At 42.6% G+C, this 15,429-nt stretch overlaps 1 protein-coding gene across 3 annotated transcripts in view; it reads left to right on the plus strand.

Moving 5' to 3' along the window:
* The window catches only part of xirp2b (xin actin binding repeat containing 2b), a 67,823-nt gene that overhangs the window by 38,228 nt on the left and 14,166 nt on the right, over nt 1-15,429 (plus strand). For 2 of the 3 annotated variants that reach the window (XM_035410378.1, XM_035410376.1), the window contains 3 exons: nt 12,065-12,234; nt 13,882-14,013; nt 15,232-15,324. In XM_035410378.1, coding sequence (XP_035266269.1) covers nt 12,065-12,234; nt 13,882-14,013; nt 15,232-15,324 — 395 coding nt within the window. Of the gene's footprint in view, nt 1-6,501; nt 6,656-12,064; nt 12,235-13,881; nt 14,014-15,231; nt 15,325-15,429 lie in introns of those variants that run through there. The other variant, XM_035410377.1, reaches the window with a different exon arrangement.

The following is a 15,429-nucleotide window of genomic DNA, read 5'->3' on the forward strand; positions in this document are numbered from 1 at the left end:
GCAGTTGGAAGTGCCAAATACATTTATAAATCAATAAATATGGAGATGTGCAACGTAATGTTCTTTCTGGCCTTGTACACGTACACGTACTGTAAACACACAAACCTTCCAAACGGTTTCAGATTCTGAAAAGTTATATGTTATGGCGCAAGGGGCTCTTAAATAAAACCTGATTAAATATTTAAATAATCTGACGGTTAATACGGAAGTCCCCCATATCTCTTTGGGTATGAAATATCTGCCCGAAGCTAAATAATGCTGTACAGAATTGTAGTGGCAGACATAATTGGTAATTTAGGGTTGAGGTAAAACCCATTCTGGCGTCCATATTTTATTCCAGTCGATGGATTCAGTAAGTGTTAGTAATGTGTCTTTGAGTAAGAGCATTGTGTTATCATTAAAGAAAAGGATAGCAGAACTGCAGAGATATTTATCAAATGGAAGTTTTGTAATCGGAGCTATACGTGAAATTAGAGTGGCCTTGCAAGTCCAGTGTTGGCTTTTTGTAACTCACATCTGTGGGGTTAGTGATGCATTAAAGTTTAACAAATGGCAGCTTATTTTTCAGATTAATTTTAATAAGTTTGCCATGTGTTTCCTGTTATGTCTTGACACTGATTTATTCTCTGCCTTTAACAGTGAAGATAGGGCTTTTTGTGTTATAATCTAAACTGATAAGGGAAAGCAACCCCGGTCTTGGACTTTTGGGTTTTCAGAATTATTTTAAACAGCATGTGCCTTGTGTCAACCAGTCATTTGCATTAATATAGTGTGATAACTGATCCAGCTCCATAGGCGTGGCAGCAGTTTTGACCAGGGTTCTTTCCTGTGCCATAGCAAATGGATCTAATCCAACCCCACAAAGAGACCATTTGATGAATGTTACCCAGGAGACCAAAACCCAATTTTGAAACCTACCGTGCGCAGAACAAAGGAGGCATTGTGATTTACTTCCCTGTCTCTGATTCCCCTCATTTCCATACGTGTACACAGTGCTGCTAGCTTCATAGCGGGTCTATCTGAATGCTGGAGGGGAGCCAATCCCAGAGACTTTTCCGGAACTCCACTGCTCAGGGGCAGGAATTTTGGTGGTAGATCTTCCGAATTCCAATCCCAGTGTCAGCTCTAGACCACCAGCTGGTGTTATCGTCAAAGCCAGGCTTGGAGGTACCCGTTAAGCTTTCTGTCCAATAATTCACGTTTTAAGTCCAGCAGCATTATCACTGCCGCACAGGTGTCCGGTGCACAGATAATCGGTCTTTGTTCCAGACAGCGAGGCCGGGCCTTCAGGAACGCCCGTGCACCAAAATAACATTCAGATATTATAGCTGAAATATGTGACTGTCAGGCACCCACCACATATACTGTCAGGGGTATTAATGAACAAGGGGCTACGGTATACGAGAAGATGAAGGGGCTGTGTATTAAAATCTCATAACTTACGTGAGAACTGTTTGCCATGCTCAACAAAAAGTGACACGAAGTGAAAGTGTTCCTGGCAGGGATTACTGTAAATGTCCTCATCAAGGTTTTTTGTCTGAGGGAGTGGGAAGGTGAGGAATCGCTCTAGTTCTCTTAGCAAGCACTTCAAGGTTTCTGTTTACAGGAAGATAAGCTCAGATAAACAGGCGTCTTTTGCTTCTTCTTTTTTCAACACTAGCGGTGAAGGTTGTTATTTTGTCTTGAGCTCTTATCAGTTGTTTACATGATAATACAATCACGTGTTATTTTACGTGAAGGCGTGTCATATTTCTGTTGCAAAATCCAAGAGCATTTCATTAGTCATGAGATAAGCAGATTTAAACTTGCTTCAGTAATTGGATATTGCTGTGCGGTGCATATATCTTTAGAGGACTTATAACACAGCAGTGTGCCTTCCTGATGTGTGATGAGTGATGCCGTTTCTCCTTGAATCGCTTCACTCTGTTCTCTTGCTCGCAAATGAACACTGGGACAGATAGAGAATAGCTTGTGATGTCACCCTCAGGGTACTTGAAGGATGCACTTAACCCCGGCCTCTCATGGGAGCTGAGGATTCTTGCGATTTAGGCCCCTGTCATTGGGTAGATCTCTACTACTGACAGGCCTCCACTGACAAGCAGAGAACAAGTCTCCTTCCTGGTAACACAGAGTATCAGTTGTCGATAAGAGGACAAGTCCTGATCTTCGGCTCAGTTTATTTTGGCTCAGACAACCAGGCTGGGAACTGAGAGGGGTGATGGATGCACACAAGGACAGTCACACATTATGACTGGTTACTAAGGTTACTCGTTTTTACTGGCAGGAATTCTTTAAGTGGAAACTGTGTGCGTGTGAGTGTGTGAGTGTGTGTGTCCGTATACAGAAAATATATATAGTGAGTTCCATAATGTTTTTTATGGAAAAAAATATATTTTTTCTCAATTTTGATTTTAGATTCGTAATCAAACAATTCACATGTGAATGAAGTTCACATTCTCAGCTTTTATTTAAGGGCATATGTATACACTTTATACATTTCACCATGTAGACATTACAGTACATTTTATACATAGCCCCCACAATTTCAGGGCACCATAATGTTCGGGACATATTCATATTATGTAAATGAAAATAGTCATGTTTAGTACTTTGTCGCCTATCCTTTACAATCAATGACTGCCTGAAGTCTGTGACCCCATGGGCATCACCAGGTTCTTTAGATCCTGGGAAGCCCCCTTTTGACCACCGCACTTCGGTTCTTGCTTTCATTCAGGTATGAGTCAATCTGGGTCTGATCTGTCCACAAGACCTTTTTCGAGAGCTCTTTGCAGGCTCTTTTGGAAACTATAACCTAGTCATCCTTTTTTTGCAGAAAACTAGCGGTTTTCATCTTGCAGTGTAGCCTCTGTAGTCCTGTTTGTGAAGTCTTTGTGGACAGTAGTCACTGATACATCCATGCCTGCCTCCTGTAGAGTGTTTCTGATCTGCCAGAAAGGTTTTTTTCACGGACAGGTCTTGGGGATTTTTCTTCATTAAGGTGAGAATTCTTTCTCATCTACTGTAGAGGTCTTCCTTTCTTGATTACTGAGTGCATCAGGAATATCTTTCTGCTTAATGATGTTCAAAACGGTTGATTTTGGTAAGCTTAAGGTTTGGCCTGATTGTTTTTTTTTTCTTATTTCTCAGCCTCATATTGCTTCCTTGGCTTTCACTGACACCAACTCTGTTATAGAGGAGCACTGTTACTGTTGCGGCTGCATCTGCTAGCATTGCAGTGTAAAGGGCATTACCTTGTACAGACAGATGATTACGAGATGACTGGTATGCAAAGCTTAGCGTGATCTGACCTGTTGGAAGCTCGACACTGAATTTGACTGCTTCTCGAAAGTAATCGCAGCTCCTCTCATGCCTGATAACAAATCTTTTATCTGCTCATTGCGGTTCAGTTCACAGGGTCTGAGCAATGGCATCAGTTCATGTGCACGCCAAGGATGTTCAAAGAACACTGTTGAACTGTGGTAGTTTCATTTCACAGCTTTCATTTTATACACCAACGGAACATTTTAGATATCAATCTAAAATTCAGTTTTTATCAGTCACAAGATAACAGCCAATAATTTTATCATGATTCGGATTCAACAATGTGTACATTGCCTTTTTTTTTTGTATGACTGATACACAGTAAAAGATCCAGTATTAATTAAAGTCTAACAGAGTACATACAGTGCATAGAGTCCAATTAGAAAATATGTCCTCTGTTAGAGTTAACACTGAACATTTTACTGTGCATGCAATAAAATGTGGTATATGAACCAAGCATTTGTGCTTCGTTCCTTGTAAACTGAAAAATGGAGAAATCTTATTTTGGGCTTTCCCCAAGGGAACTTGAACCTGGTAGCAAATTAAACTGAATTGCTTCTGAACATTTTGCCTCGGTACATGAAGAGAATATCTACAAATATAATCTTGGTGCCTGCCACAAATAAATGAATTGTGCTTAGCAATCCACATGTTTTATGCAATGCCCCCTATCCCTGTACTTTCCAGAAGAGTCTGTCAGCTTGTTCACTGATATTATTGCAGTCACTGGGTGTCGCAGTTACAAAAGTGTACGGCGGTCTTGCGTGTAAACTTAGTAGCTGGTGTAAGTGTCACCCTGATCCTCCCTGACCCCAGGCCCGTCCCCCCTTATTCCTCCTGAAATGCACTCTCTAAGTCAGGGTGACCCACATGCGGAACGGCGCGGTACCCTGCGGCTAACCCGGCAGCCGTCACCCCGCGTCTCCGGCACGTTATTTCTCCCGCGTATTTGGCCTGCCTCTTTGCCGGCTGCTCGTGCCATGCGTTCAGTAGCATGTAAGGGATTTAAGAGCGGGGCTGAAGTCACGTCTCCTCTCCTTGCTTGTGAAAAGCGACAGCCAGCTCTGCCGGATTACAGCTGGCACTTTCTGAAGTGGCCCGTCCTCTCCACTTTGCTCTGGATAAATCTCCTCTCTGCGGTGGATTACAGGAGGCAATCTCAAAGCAGAACGAAAGAATAATGTAACGAAAATGGCTAATGGTGTAATAATATATTCCACATTTTAGGCCAATTCACCTCTGGTGAATACGTTTTACACGGTTTTCATGTCCACTAAATGACCACTTATAGCTTAAAAGGTATTGAGTGTCCAAGCTTTTATGAGGTACTATATGAAAGTTATGACTTCATAAATCATCAGTGGATTGATGACAGTGCAGTAAAGCGACATTCCTCACTGATGGAAAGACTGGACTTAAAGAGGTTAATATTGTATGCATATGTAACGTCAATGAGTACTGTATATACTGTAAGAATCCATGTACGTCATCTTGAACAGTACAGTAATGAACAGTAATTTTTGAATCTACCTGCCCATCCAGTAGTATATTGCCAATACATTATTATTATGTGAACAGTCATAATGGGGATCACAAATGGCGTCACAGCATGTCGTCTAATGAACCATTTATGGCTGTTGGGAAGGCAACCTCCCCCCGCATCTTCCCTTGGTTTAAATATATCTGTGAGTTTAGTCTCTCCCTCTCTTATCTTGGTTTATTATATATGTGAGTTCTGTGAACTTCTCTCATTCTCAATATTAGTTTAATATATCTGTGATTGCAGTCTCTCCTTCTCTTACCTCGGTTTATTATATGTGTGTAGTCTGTCACTCATTCAGTATTAGTTTAATATATCTGTGAATGTAGTCTATCCTTCTTTTGCCTTGGTTTACTATGTGTGTAGACTCACTCTCTCAGTTTTACTTTAATATATCTGTGAGTGTAGTCTCTCCCCTCTCGTACCTTGGTTTATTTTATGTGTATAGTCTCTCACTCGCTCTGTATTTAATATAGCTGTGAGGTGTAGTCTCTCCTTCTCTTGCCTTGGTTTATTGCATGAGGGTGTAGTCTCTCACTCCCTCAATACTGGTTTAATATATCTGTGAACATAGTCTCTCCCTCTCTTACCTTGGTTTATTATATGTGTATAGTCTCTGACTCTCTCAATATTAGTTTAATATGTCTGTGAGTGTAGTACCTTCCTGCCTTGACCTTCCTGCCTAGACACACACACACCCTCACACACGCAATACGCAATACGCACTGACACGAGTGCAAGAGGGAGTGCGGATTACACACAGTAGACAGTGCTGCTGTGATGCGTGGTCTCTGGTTGCATAGCGTCTGGACTCCACACATTACTGCAGGTTCAGACGATAGTGCTACAGTATTGCGCCTGGCGCCGTCATTCTCCAGAATCTGGGCTGGTGGGACATGCGGTCCTCAGGCCTCAGGTGATTCCTCTCTGTCTAGTACACCCCTCGGCCCACACCGTCAGGTCAGTGACCCATACAAAAACTCCACCACATAAAGGGCTTTCTATGGGCAAACTTGTATTACAATGGTTAAGGACCTGAGCTTGCCATTTATGGGCAAACTTGTAGTATAATGGTTAAGGACCTGATCTTGTCATCAACAGGTTGCACATTTTATTCCCGGGTATGACACCGCTGTTGTACCCTTAAGCACTCTATAAATGGATTGTAGGCAAAAATTCTACTTTTACCATTTGCTCTGGAAATTTAATGTTTGCTAAATGCCAATAATTGTAATGTTAATGCCATGGCTGTCATTTTGTGTCTCTACTCCAGTCATAAAACCAGCAAGGCTTTTATATTCTTTGCATAATTTCAGAATAAATATGGCTTGTCATAAAAGCATACAACTGTAAAAGTGTGTCGTTGCAAAATGACCCTAAAGCTTGAGGTTCTGAGGGTCCCTAATCTTGTCCATTTAGAGAGTGTGGCTCTCTGATTTCATAAATGAAAAGATTTAAATATGGAGGGGGGTGGGGTGGGGGTGGGGGGTCCAGTGACTAACAGGAAGTCTCTGCAAGTTCTGGGGTCTGATGTGAGGCACACATACACCTCACCTTCTAAAAAAAGACCCCAGGGCCCGTCATTTTACAAGGGGGTTTAAAATAAAATCAGCTGCCCCTGTCTGCTAGAGAGACAGAGGTGAAGTAACGTGCGCGTTGCTGGAGCTGGTCTCCAACGCTAAGGGCTATTAGTCTTCTGCGGGCAGAAAAGGAACCCTGCAGGCTAGGGATTTTAAGACGGTCTTGTGGGATTCTAGCTCCGGAACAACCCTGTGGTAGAGTCACAGTGATTTGGTAAGTACCACAGCTTGGCAAATGAAAGCATGAGACAGGCCAGCTGCTTTGGTTGCGCCGCTAATAATCGCCATGGCATTTCATTGAGACAGAAATTCGATAAAATTGATTTTTCTTCAGGCGGCAAATGTAAAAATAATTAGGAAATTTAACTGATGATCTCAGGCATTATCAGTGCCACATTAATGGTGCCTCCTTTTTTCTAAGGACTGTTTTTAATTGTTTTTTATTTTAATGGTAGAATTTATTTTAGAGCTTTTTAAACAGCTGAAAGGCAATGACAAACGTGTGTGTGTGGGTGTCTCTATGTGTGTGTGTGTGTGTGTGTGAGTATGTGTGTGTGTGATTTATTTGCAGTGCTTTATAAATACTTGGGCAATCTATCATCCAACACATGCTAATTAGCTTACATAATGAAGCTCTTATTTATGTGAACCAATTCAAGTCAGACAGAATCTATATTTAAGGGAATTATAAATAATTTTACTTGCATAAATATCAGCAGTTACGATAATATGGTTTCTGGTGTCTGTATGCCCATATGTGTAAAAGCAACAATGTAACATTGTCTTTTTGTCACTGCACTACATGTTTTCTGTATCATTTAATAATTAGCATTAAAATGTAACTGAATCATTAACAAATGAAACCAGACAAATCATTTCATAATTACATTCATGTAGCCATTTTTTTAATATAGTGGATCTCAAATGCTAGAAGGCACACTGCACATCAGTTGAGGTGGAAAGGAATTATTAAGCCAATCACACCAGGATGATATTCAATAGCAAGATTGAAAGATGATTGCCTTGTGGTTCATCCTGATGAAGCACAGGTTCTCAGTGTATTGGCTGTGGGTGCCAGCCCTATGGGGCAGGGCATAACTGCCTGTAGCATGCCCCGGGGCAGGCAGATTTCAGTCTGTGGGGTGATCCCATCTAATTGTGAGAAAGCGGCCCCTCGTCTGGTCGATTGGGTGACTGCGGTGTGCCTTCACTGGCTATACAGGAAGTGGCAGTCTGACTGCTCAGCTGGTGGACAGTAGAGAGACAGGAACTGGCAGCACAGGCTTCGGACCATATTGTCATATTAACATCTTACTCTTTTCCACCTCTGCTAGCTCATCTGTCTTTCTTGGCATCGCATAATAATATTCATATTACTTATTACAAATCTTAAATTACTTGTTAATTCCATTGATGAATGGGTGGTCTGACTGGGCTTCATTGTCTGACTGGGCAATGGCCCATTTCACCTACACTGGTGTGCACTTTACCTCTGGTCTGAATCACTGTTCCAAATATATTGTTTCCCACAAGCTGTTTCTATCATGTTCCATAGCTTATCTCATAGAGCAGAGCTTTGGTCAATATGACTGTTGTGTAGTGCCATAGGTAGTGACCTGGGCTTGTAACCAAAAGGTTGCAGATTCGATTCCCAGGTAGGACACTGCTGTTGCACCCTTGAGCAAGGCACTTAACCTGAATTTCTTTAGTATATATCCAGCTGTCTAGATGTATACTATGTTAAAGGGGGTAAAAATGCTAAAGTTGCATAAGTTGCTCTAGATAAGAGTATCTGATAAACGCCAGTACTGTAATGTAATGTAATGCTGCATTCTGAATACCAGAGAAGACTGTTTATGTTGTTTCTGTAATCACTGTCTTTAAACCCATCAGTTATAAGAGACTTCTGAAAGCTAGCAGAATTGTCAGTTTAACCATATTTTACACTCTGAAAGACAGAAAGCCCTGAATTCCTGTTCAGAAATTATTACAAATCCTTGGCTGAATAGTCTATATAGTGCATCCCTCTAAATTGACCTGAAATGATATTAAAGTTAACCAATGAAATGCCAGTCTGTTGTATGCTTACGTTTTCTCAGTGTGAACACAGAAGAATGTTATATACACATACACACAGTTTCATACAATTATAACGCTAAAAAGTAAGCAGAAGGAAGATTTTTTTTTCATCAAACTTCTTTTTCCACAACCAACCAGGTTGATTTTTGCCTAAGAACCTTCTGGAAATAGATTTTCATTCTTGAACCTAGAGGAAATTGTTGTTCCTGACATTCTTTTCTCCCCTTACCCTCTCCATGAGAGGAAAGGTTCCACAGGCAATGGATTAAAGTGAAGTTGGTTTTTTTCTCAAGAGGACTTGGCACATTCACTGTCCTGTTATAAAAACCTCTTGGCTGTTAAAGCTGATCATACAGCAGCCAACCTTTTTCACATTTTTTGGCATGAAAAAACTTGTCTCTGAGTCACCTTACCTACCCAGAAATGCACGCGGATCGTGTATATAAAACAACAACAACAACAACAACCTGTCTCTCGTTTTCTCGTTCGCGGTGTTCCTAAATTCATTTTTACCTCAGGTGCAGAACATGTCACCTGCTTTTTAAAGGCTGGAGGGGTAAAACCCTGCTTATTTTGGGATGCTGCCGTGCTGGGAACACATCATCTCCTGACAGAGGAGATAGATTTACACCAGCATACCCATCATAGCTCAGAATCTAAAATTGGTGTTTAAGGGGAACATCGTGTCATAAAATCACATGGTGTCTGACAGGAGCCTAGCGTTTGCATGCCGTGACATAAGCGTAGTCCAAGAGCCTTCGGGTCTCTCTCCTCTTTTTTCTGTGCCGCGGATGTGACAGGAATGACAGTAGTAAGGCTGAGGGACGCTGTAAGGTCAGGAGAGCATTGCGAGGCACAGGTCTCCTTTCCTCCTCAGATCTGACACCTCATTACTCCGTCCATAATTCTCCGCTGCCTCTGCTTCATCAGATTAGTAACTGTAGAGGTTTCAGCGTAAACTGTGTTTACATTGCGATAAAATCAATTTAATTGGTACGGCTTCGCTTACATTGAGACAAGCCGAAACTCTCCGTAATGTATTTATCTCCATGTAGAGTCGTGCCAGGTTTACTTTTTCACTCTCTGGCTGTTAAGAATGCACATCGATCCATTTCATTATGTTAACTGTCATTTAGCATTGTAAATTATATGTTATCAAAGGTAATTATGAACAAAATCACTAGACCTTGATACCTCTTTTTTTTCCGCTCACAGGATTGTGCATTTTTTTGTTCAAGTAGCAAGGGCATCATTTGCTTCTGACGAGAGGCATCAATTTGCCCTCTGCAAACACCATATTTTTCACTTGGCTTACGCTGATGATGGCTCATGTAGCATGCCAATTACGCAGAAAGGGCGTAAGACAGGGATCGCAACCTCAGACCCTGGAGGGTGTGTTTCAGCACTTACATTTCATTTAATATTGGCGCCTAATGGGAAGCTAATGTGTACAATTTCCGGCCTTATTTGGAACGTTCGACTATTTGCAATCGTGTTTTCTGCGCGAACCTCACTGCCTATTTGGGACAGTGTGGCAGTTCTCCTCTGCTTCACCCACTCTTGCACTGAATGAGTCAGATGAAGTCCCTCTGTGCCCTCAGTAGCGCGGTCGCCAGTTGTGCATTGCCCTATGGAGCTACTGGCCACAGTTGGCACTGCCAAGGTCTGGATTTTATCTGAGACTGTGCAGCTCATCCTTGCACTACAGTGTAGAGCCTTAACCGAATGAGCCACCCAGAAGCCAGGCGTTACATAACAGCACATAATCAAAGTCATTAATTGACTAAAGTTTCCATGCCTTGTTTCCATGGCCTAAACTGGCTAGTGATTTAAAGGAAATGGCAGAACCTCCATACACAAATTTAGTGGCTGTATTGTATTTACTGTATGATCGTATTACTTAAGAGAAGAAAAACTATAAATATTAAAGGTTATCCTCACATAGCTTGAGGGTGCATTCACATAGCTTACCTTTGCAAGTGTATGAATTGTGCACAGAATAGTGAAACTGGTGACACAACACATATCATTTATAGTGCCTGCTTATGAAGTCAATGTGCTGTTACACAATTCATATTGTGTATTACCACCATGTATTTTTCTCCAGAAACTCTATGGTATCTTCAGGTTGATATCTATTATAGCTGCAGTATCTTCAGGTTGCTTAAAAATTGGGGGGACTGTTCCAAAAACAGAAGTATTAAACTGATGCACAGCCCAGTACTGATAATTTCCCCCAATGATGTCTCTCTGAATGTGGATCATAAGAGCAGACAGGTATATATATCTATCTATATATTTTATCTATATTTTTTTCATGTTTGATAGCCTGGCTGTGTGCACAATGAGGTCTCAAAAAACAGTTTTGACTTACATTTCTCTGTAGGTCTATTGGCAATTTGGGATGTCATTGTTACTGGGACTTATATTTCAGGGGATGTTTTTAGTGCCGAGAAAAGTATAAATCTTCGTACTCTCTTATTTGATTGGCCGTCCACCAGTATGACCTTCAGATATTTTAATGAGGTGCAATGCCAACGTGGTCATTCCTGATTCATGAGCGTGCCTTTTGGACTCCGTGACAACATCCTCTATAAATACTACCTTAGGTGGCTATGTACAGAATGTAAATGGTCTAGAATGACCTCATACTCAACAATGTTGAGTATGGAGTCCTTTGGATGACAGGAGAGATTTACGGGCACTGTTGCTAGTGTCACACTTGGACATAAAGCATGTTGGCATGTTTAAAAAATGGCAGATAACTCTTCAGCTGGCAGTATAAATGTGCACAGCTAACCTCTTAAAGGTGCTGGTTGGGAGCCCATGATATAAAGTTAATCCCGGTTGCTATCCTCTGATTCTAAGAATATAAATGCCTTGTAAGGCATTTAGCTATATATAAAAATGACCCCTACCTCCATTGTCGACATAAGTACAGAATACAGCAGCAGTTTCTTTTTCCATTCATAGATTGAACTTTACAGAATTGGGATTTGTTTTCCAGAATTATGAAAAATATTTTGTTTTATTTGTGTTACTTCACATGGGTTTCACATATATTTATAAAATTTGTGTTGAAATGTGGTAATAAGATAAAACAAACCAATTCATATTATGCTACAGAGAATTCCAAGGAAAGTGTTATTAGAAATGAAAAGTTCACAGTTTTTGTGACAGCTATTAGGAGTCCCAGTTGTGATGATTCAATACCAGAAAATCAATCGTGTCATATGCAGACAAGAGGCTTCAGCAATGCCCACTGTCCTAGCTTGATGAATAAAGAATGTGATGTGTCATTCTGCAACACATTCCTTGCTGGACTGGGGTCAATCCTAATTGCAATTTGGGCAATTAGGTAAATTCATCTAAATTCAATTTGTTAATTATAGAAATGCCTGTAATGTTCTGTGAGGACTTCTCAACTCATTTCCTGGACTGACTGATTTGAAATGGGACTGAGCCGACCCCGGTTCCCCGGTCTCTCTCCCCCCTGGCGTTATGATGGAAGCGGTGAGTCATTAGAGTATTGCTGTATTTGTAGCTGCAGGCGGCGCGGGTGGAGCCAGGACAGGACTTCCTGAGGAAGCAGAGAGGCAGTGGAGCAGAGCTCCCGCTGAGGGAACGGAGCCAGAGCCCATCCCACTGAAGGAAAGGCTGGCCATGTATCAGGCGGCTGTCTCAAAGAAGGAGGCGGGCTCCTCTTCCGGCATGGTGAGAGCGCCTCTGCCCTGGTGCACTGTACACGGTTACCTGCACAGTTACCTGCACAGTTATCTGCATGCGTGCTTACACGTACACATGGCCACGGTAATGGAGTGATGAAACCAGCAGGTTCACACAAACACAAGCACATATCTGTAATAAATGTATATATGCACCACACAGCTGTATACATGCAATTTCAAAGACCCATATGCACACACAAGCACATACATGTACTGTAGATATACTTTCTAACATGAATACACAAACACACATGTGCACATAGACTGAAGGACAGACAGTGACATACTAGACACAAAAAATACATGCACAGTTGCACATGCATGCACACACACACACACACAAACGTACACACACGCGCGTGTGTGTGTGTGGCACATCACAGTTCAGAATGCCAAGAAGATATTGTTTCACACTGCTGCAGACTTTTGACAACGCTGCTGAATTGCACATGAACTCCACATGGAGGTCAGTTCAATCACGTCGCGCTTCTTGCCTTTCTTCAGCAGGCACCGTGTGTGCAAAAACATTGTTTGCGCCTCACGCCCGAGACTGAGCCCACGTGAAAGAACCCATCAAGCTTCCTCCGCTATTCAGCATTCTCTTGTTTTCAGGTCCTCGACCGCTCCCTATCAAACATTTACAGAAAAACATGTTACAAAAAGTAAGGGGTAGCGCATCTGCTTAAAATGCATTGAAAGGAAGATGAGGGGAGCTTTTCCTATTCTCCTATTCCTGATTTTCAATTACCGCCGCGGCAAATATTTTTACTCGTCTCTTTCTTTTGGGAGACATATAACACCCAGAATTTCTCGAGCACAAACAGTGGTGCCCCCTTGCCACCTTTCTTTTGGTTTTGCTCCCCCGGCCCGAAAAAGTAACACTTTGGAGATAAGCGTACCTATCTGTGATGAATGCTTATCGCAGATTTTTGGTCAAAGCTCGCTTTTAACCGCACCGATTCTGCACAGAACCGAGTAATGCTCACGCGCGAGCATTAGAAGTAACACTTGGCCGCAGCTCAATCATAATATTTCATCGTGAATTATGGACCTGCGACTGTTTTTGATGACTTTGTCGTGCGGAATCAATAGAACGCGTAAGCAGTTAGCCACCGTGCGCTGAGATTCCGCGTCCGCAGAAGGAAACATGACTCACGCTCGCCGCGCGCAGGATGAAAATAGTTCACTCCGGCACAAGCGCTACATGACGGCTTATTTGTGCCCCCTGCAGGATTTCCCTGGAAACCATTATTTACGCATTAATCCCTGTACCTGTCAGCGCGATTCTGAGGGCGGACAGCCCGCCTATCGCGATACGCGCTTAGGCTGCCGCGCCTGCTCGCCCAGAACCGCTTAGGCTGCCGCGCCTGCTCGCCCAGAACAGCAGCCTAAAAACGTCGCTGTGTCTCTGGGAAAAGGAAACGTCGCATGCACTTCACTCCGGTACACCATTATTTATAATCGCGCGCGACACCCTTTCGGGTCCTTTCTCTTGTTTTGGTTCCCCCTGCCACACAGCTCGATAGGCTGCTGCCAAAGGTCAACGCACAAAAGAGGCCCATTAAAGCCATCACTCTGTTTTGCGGGCATTCAAAGTGAAGGGAGCTAATGATGTTTTTAACCGCTCCGTCAGGTTGTGGAGGAGGCCGAGGTCTGCTCCTTACCCGGAGGGCTCGCCGGCGTGAAGAAACAATTTGAGAGCCAGGAAATTGCGTCCTCTCACAGCACCGTCACCCAGGTCCACATCCAGCACAGATCGGTGCAGGTAATTAAGGAAAATTATTGCCGTGCGCCGAGCGCAGAGGACGCTGGGTAAAGAAGAGGCCGTCGGGGGGGCGTGCTTACACGGGGAGAACACAAAGACAGTCTGGCCCCGGTCTCTTGTGTGCCATCTGGTTGTCCTTTTGAGCCACGTCGCTCCGGTGAACTCCTGCATTTTTTACTTCCCCCTGCAGAATTTAAAACATGGCTAATGCAGTCAGCAGGCACAGATGTGTGTGAATATTGAATGGTTCCTGGGGCTGAAGAGATGTGTAGTACAATATATTCATAGTACCTGGTTCATTAAAGTGTGGGTGGGATTGGAGTTATATGTTTTACGTTCTGGTGATAGCAGCAAATGGTTTTGTGTTGTACAGCATGTCAGCAATATTTTTACATGTCACAGGAAAAAGATACAGCCCTCAGTGGGTCTGACATACTCAGCACTACTGCCCCTGGGTTATTTTATACAGTCTGGTACTGGAGATTCCTGCCTTCTTCTAATTGTGCACAGTTTCCTAGACAGAAGTAAATGGCGCACGTTCTAAAATGCCACAAAAAGTCTATGAAGTTAATGAGCTTTCTCCTTCCTATTCCTGGTAAACGTGTATGGTGAGATATCTCAGAATTGTCGCTCCTCTGTCAGATTAATGTCATTTTGCATACGAAAGGCTTCTAATTGTGAAGCTGCTACTTGTTATTGTTCCCCCGATGCATTCTTTATCTGCTTCCATTTTAACATTAATTAGTCCCTCTCCAGCCCCTAATAGCAGCAGGCCACCAGTGAAAAAGAGAAATTCCTGTGTTTGTGTGTGCATGCGTGTGTATGTGTGTGTATGTGTGTGTGAGTTTGTTTGATTTGCGTGTGTGTATGTGTGTTTGTTTGATTTGCGTGTGTGTGTTTTTCTTTGATTTGTGAGGTTGTGTTCATGGGTGTGTGTGTGTGTGTGCATGCGTGTGTGTCTGTTTGTTTGATTTGTGAGTGTGTGTGCATGTGGGATCGTGTTTATGTGTGTGTGTGAGTTTGTTTGATTTGTGTGTCTGTGTATGTGTGCGTGTGTGTTTGTGTGATTTGTGAGTCTGTGTGCATGCAAGTATGTAGGCATTGACACGTGTGGATATGTGCACATGTACATCTACGTGAGTGCCTACATGCATGTAGCTGCATGAGCATGTGTGTGTGAGAGACTGTGATTGATTGATGGCGTCCTTTTTGCAACAGGAAGTGTCTAGCTCGTCAGAGGTGACCGTAAGGAGCAAAATTAGAGAGGTGGTCCCATCAACTCACCAGGCGTCCTTCATTCAGGAAGAAAAGGTACCATAGAACAGCGCTTCACACTTTCACATTCCCCGGAATGTCATACTATGAGCACAACATAATGTAGATAACTGGTCAGATATTGGTGTCCTTTACTTTATG

The sequence above is a fragment of the Anguilla anguilla genome, chromosome 3, assembly GCF_013347855.1.
Source record: "Anguilla anguilla isolate fAngAng1 chromosome 3, fAngAng1.pri, whole genome shotgun sequence".
NCBI classification, from domain to species: Eukaryota; Metazoa; Chordata; class Actinopteri; order Anguilliformes; family Anguillidae; genus Anguilla; species Anguilla anguilla.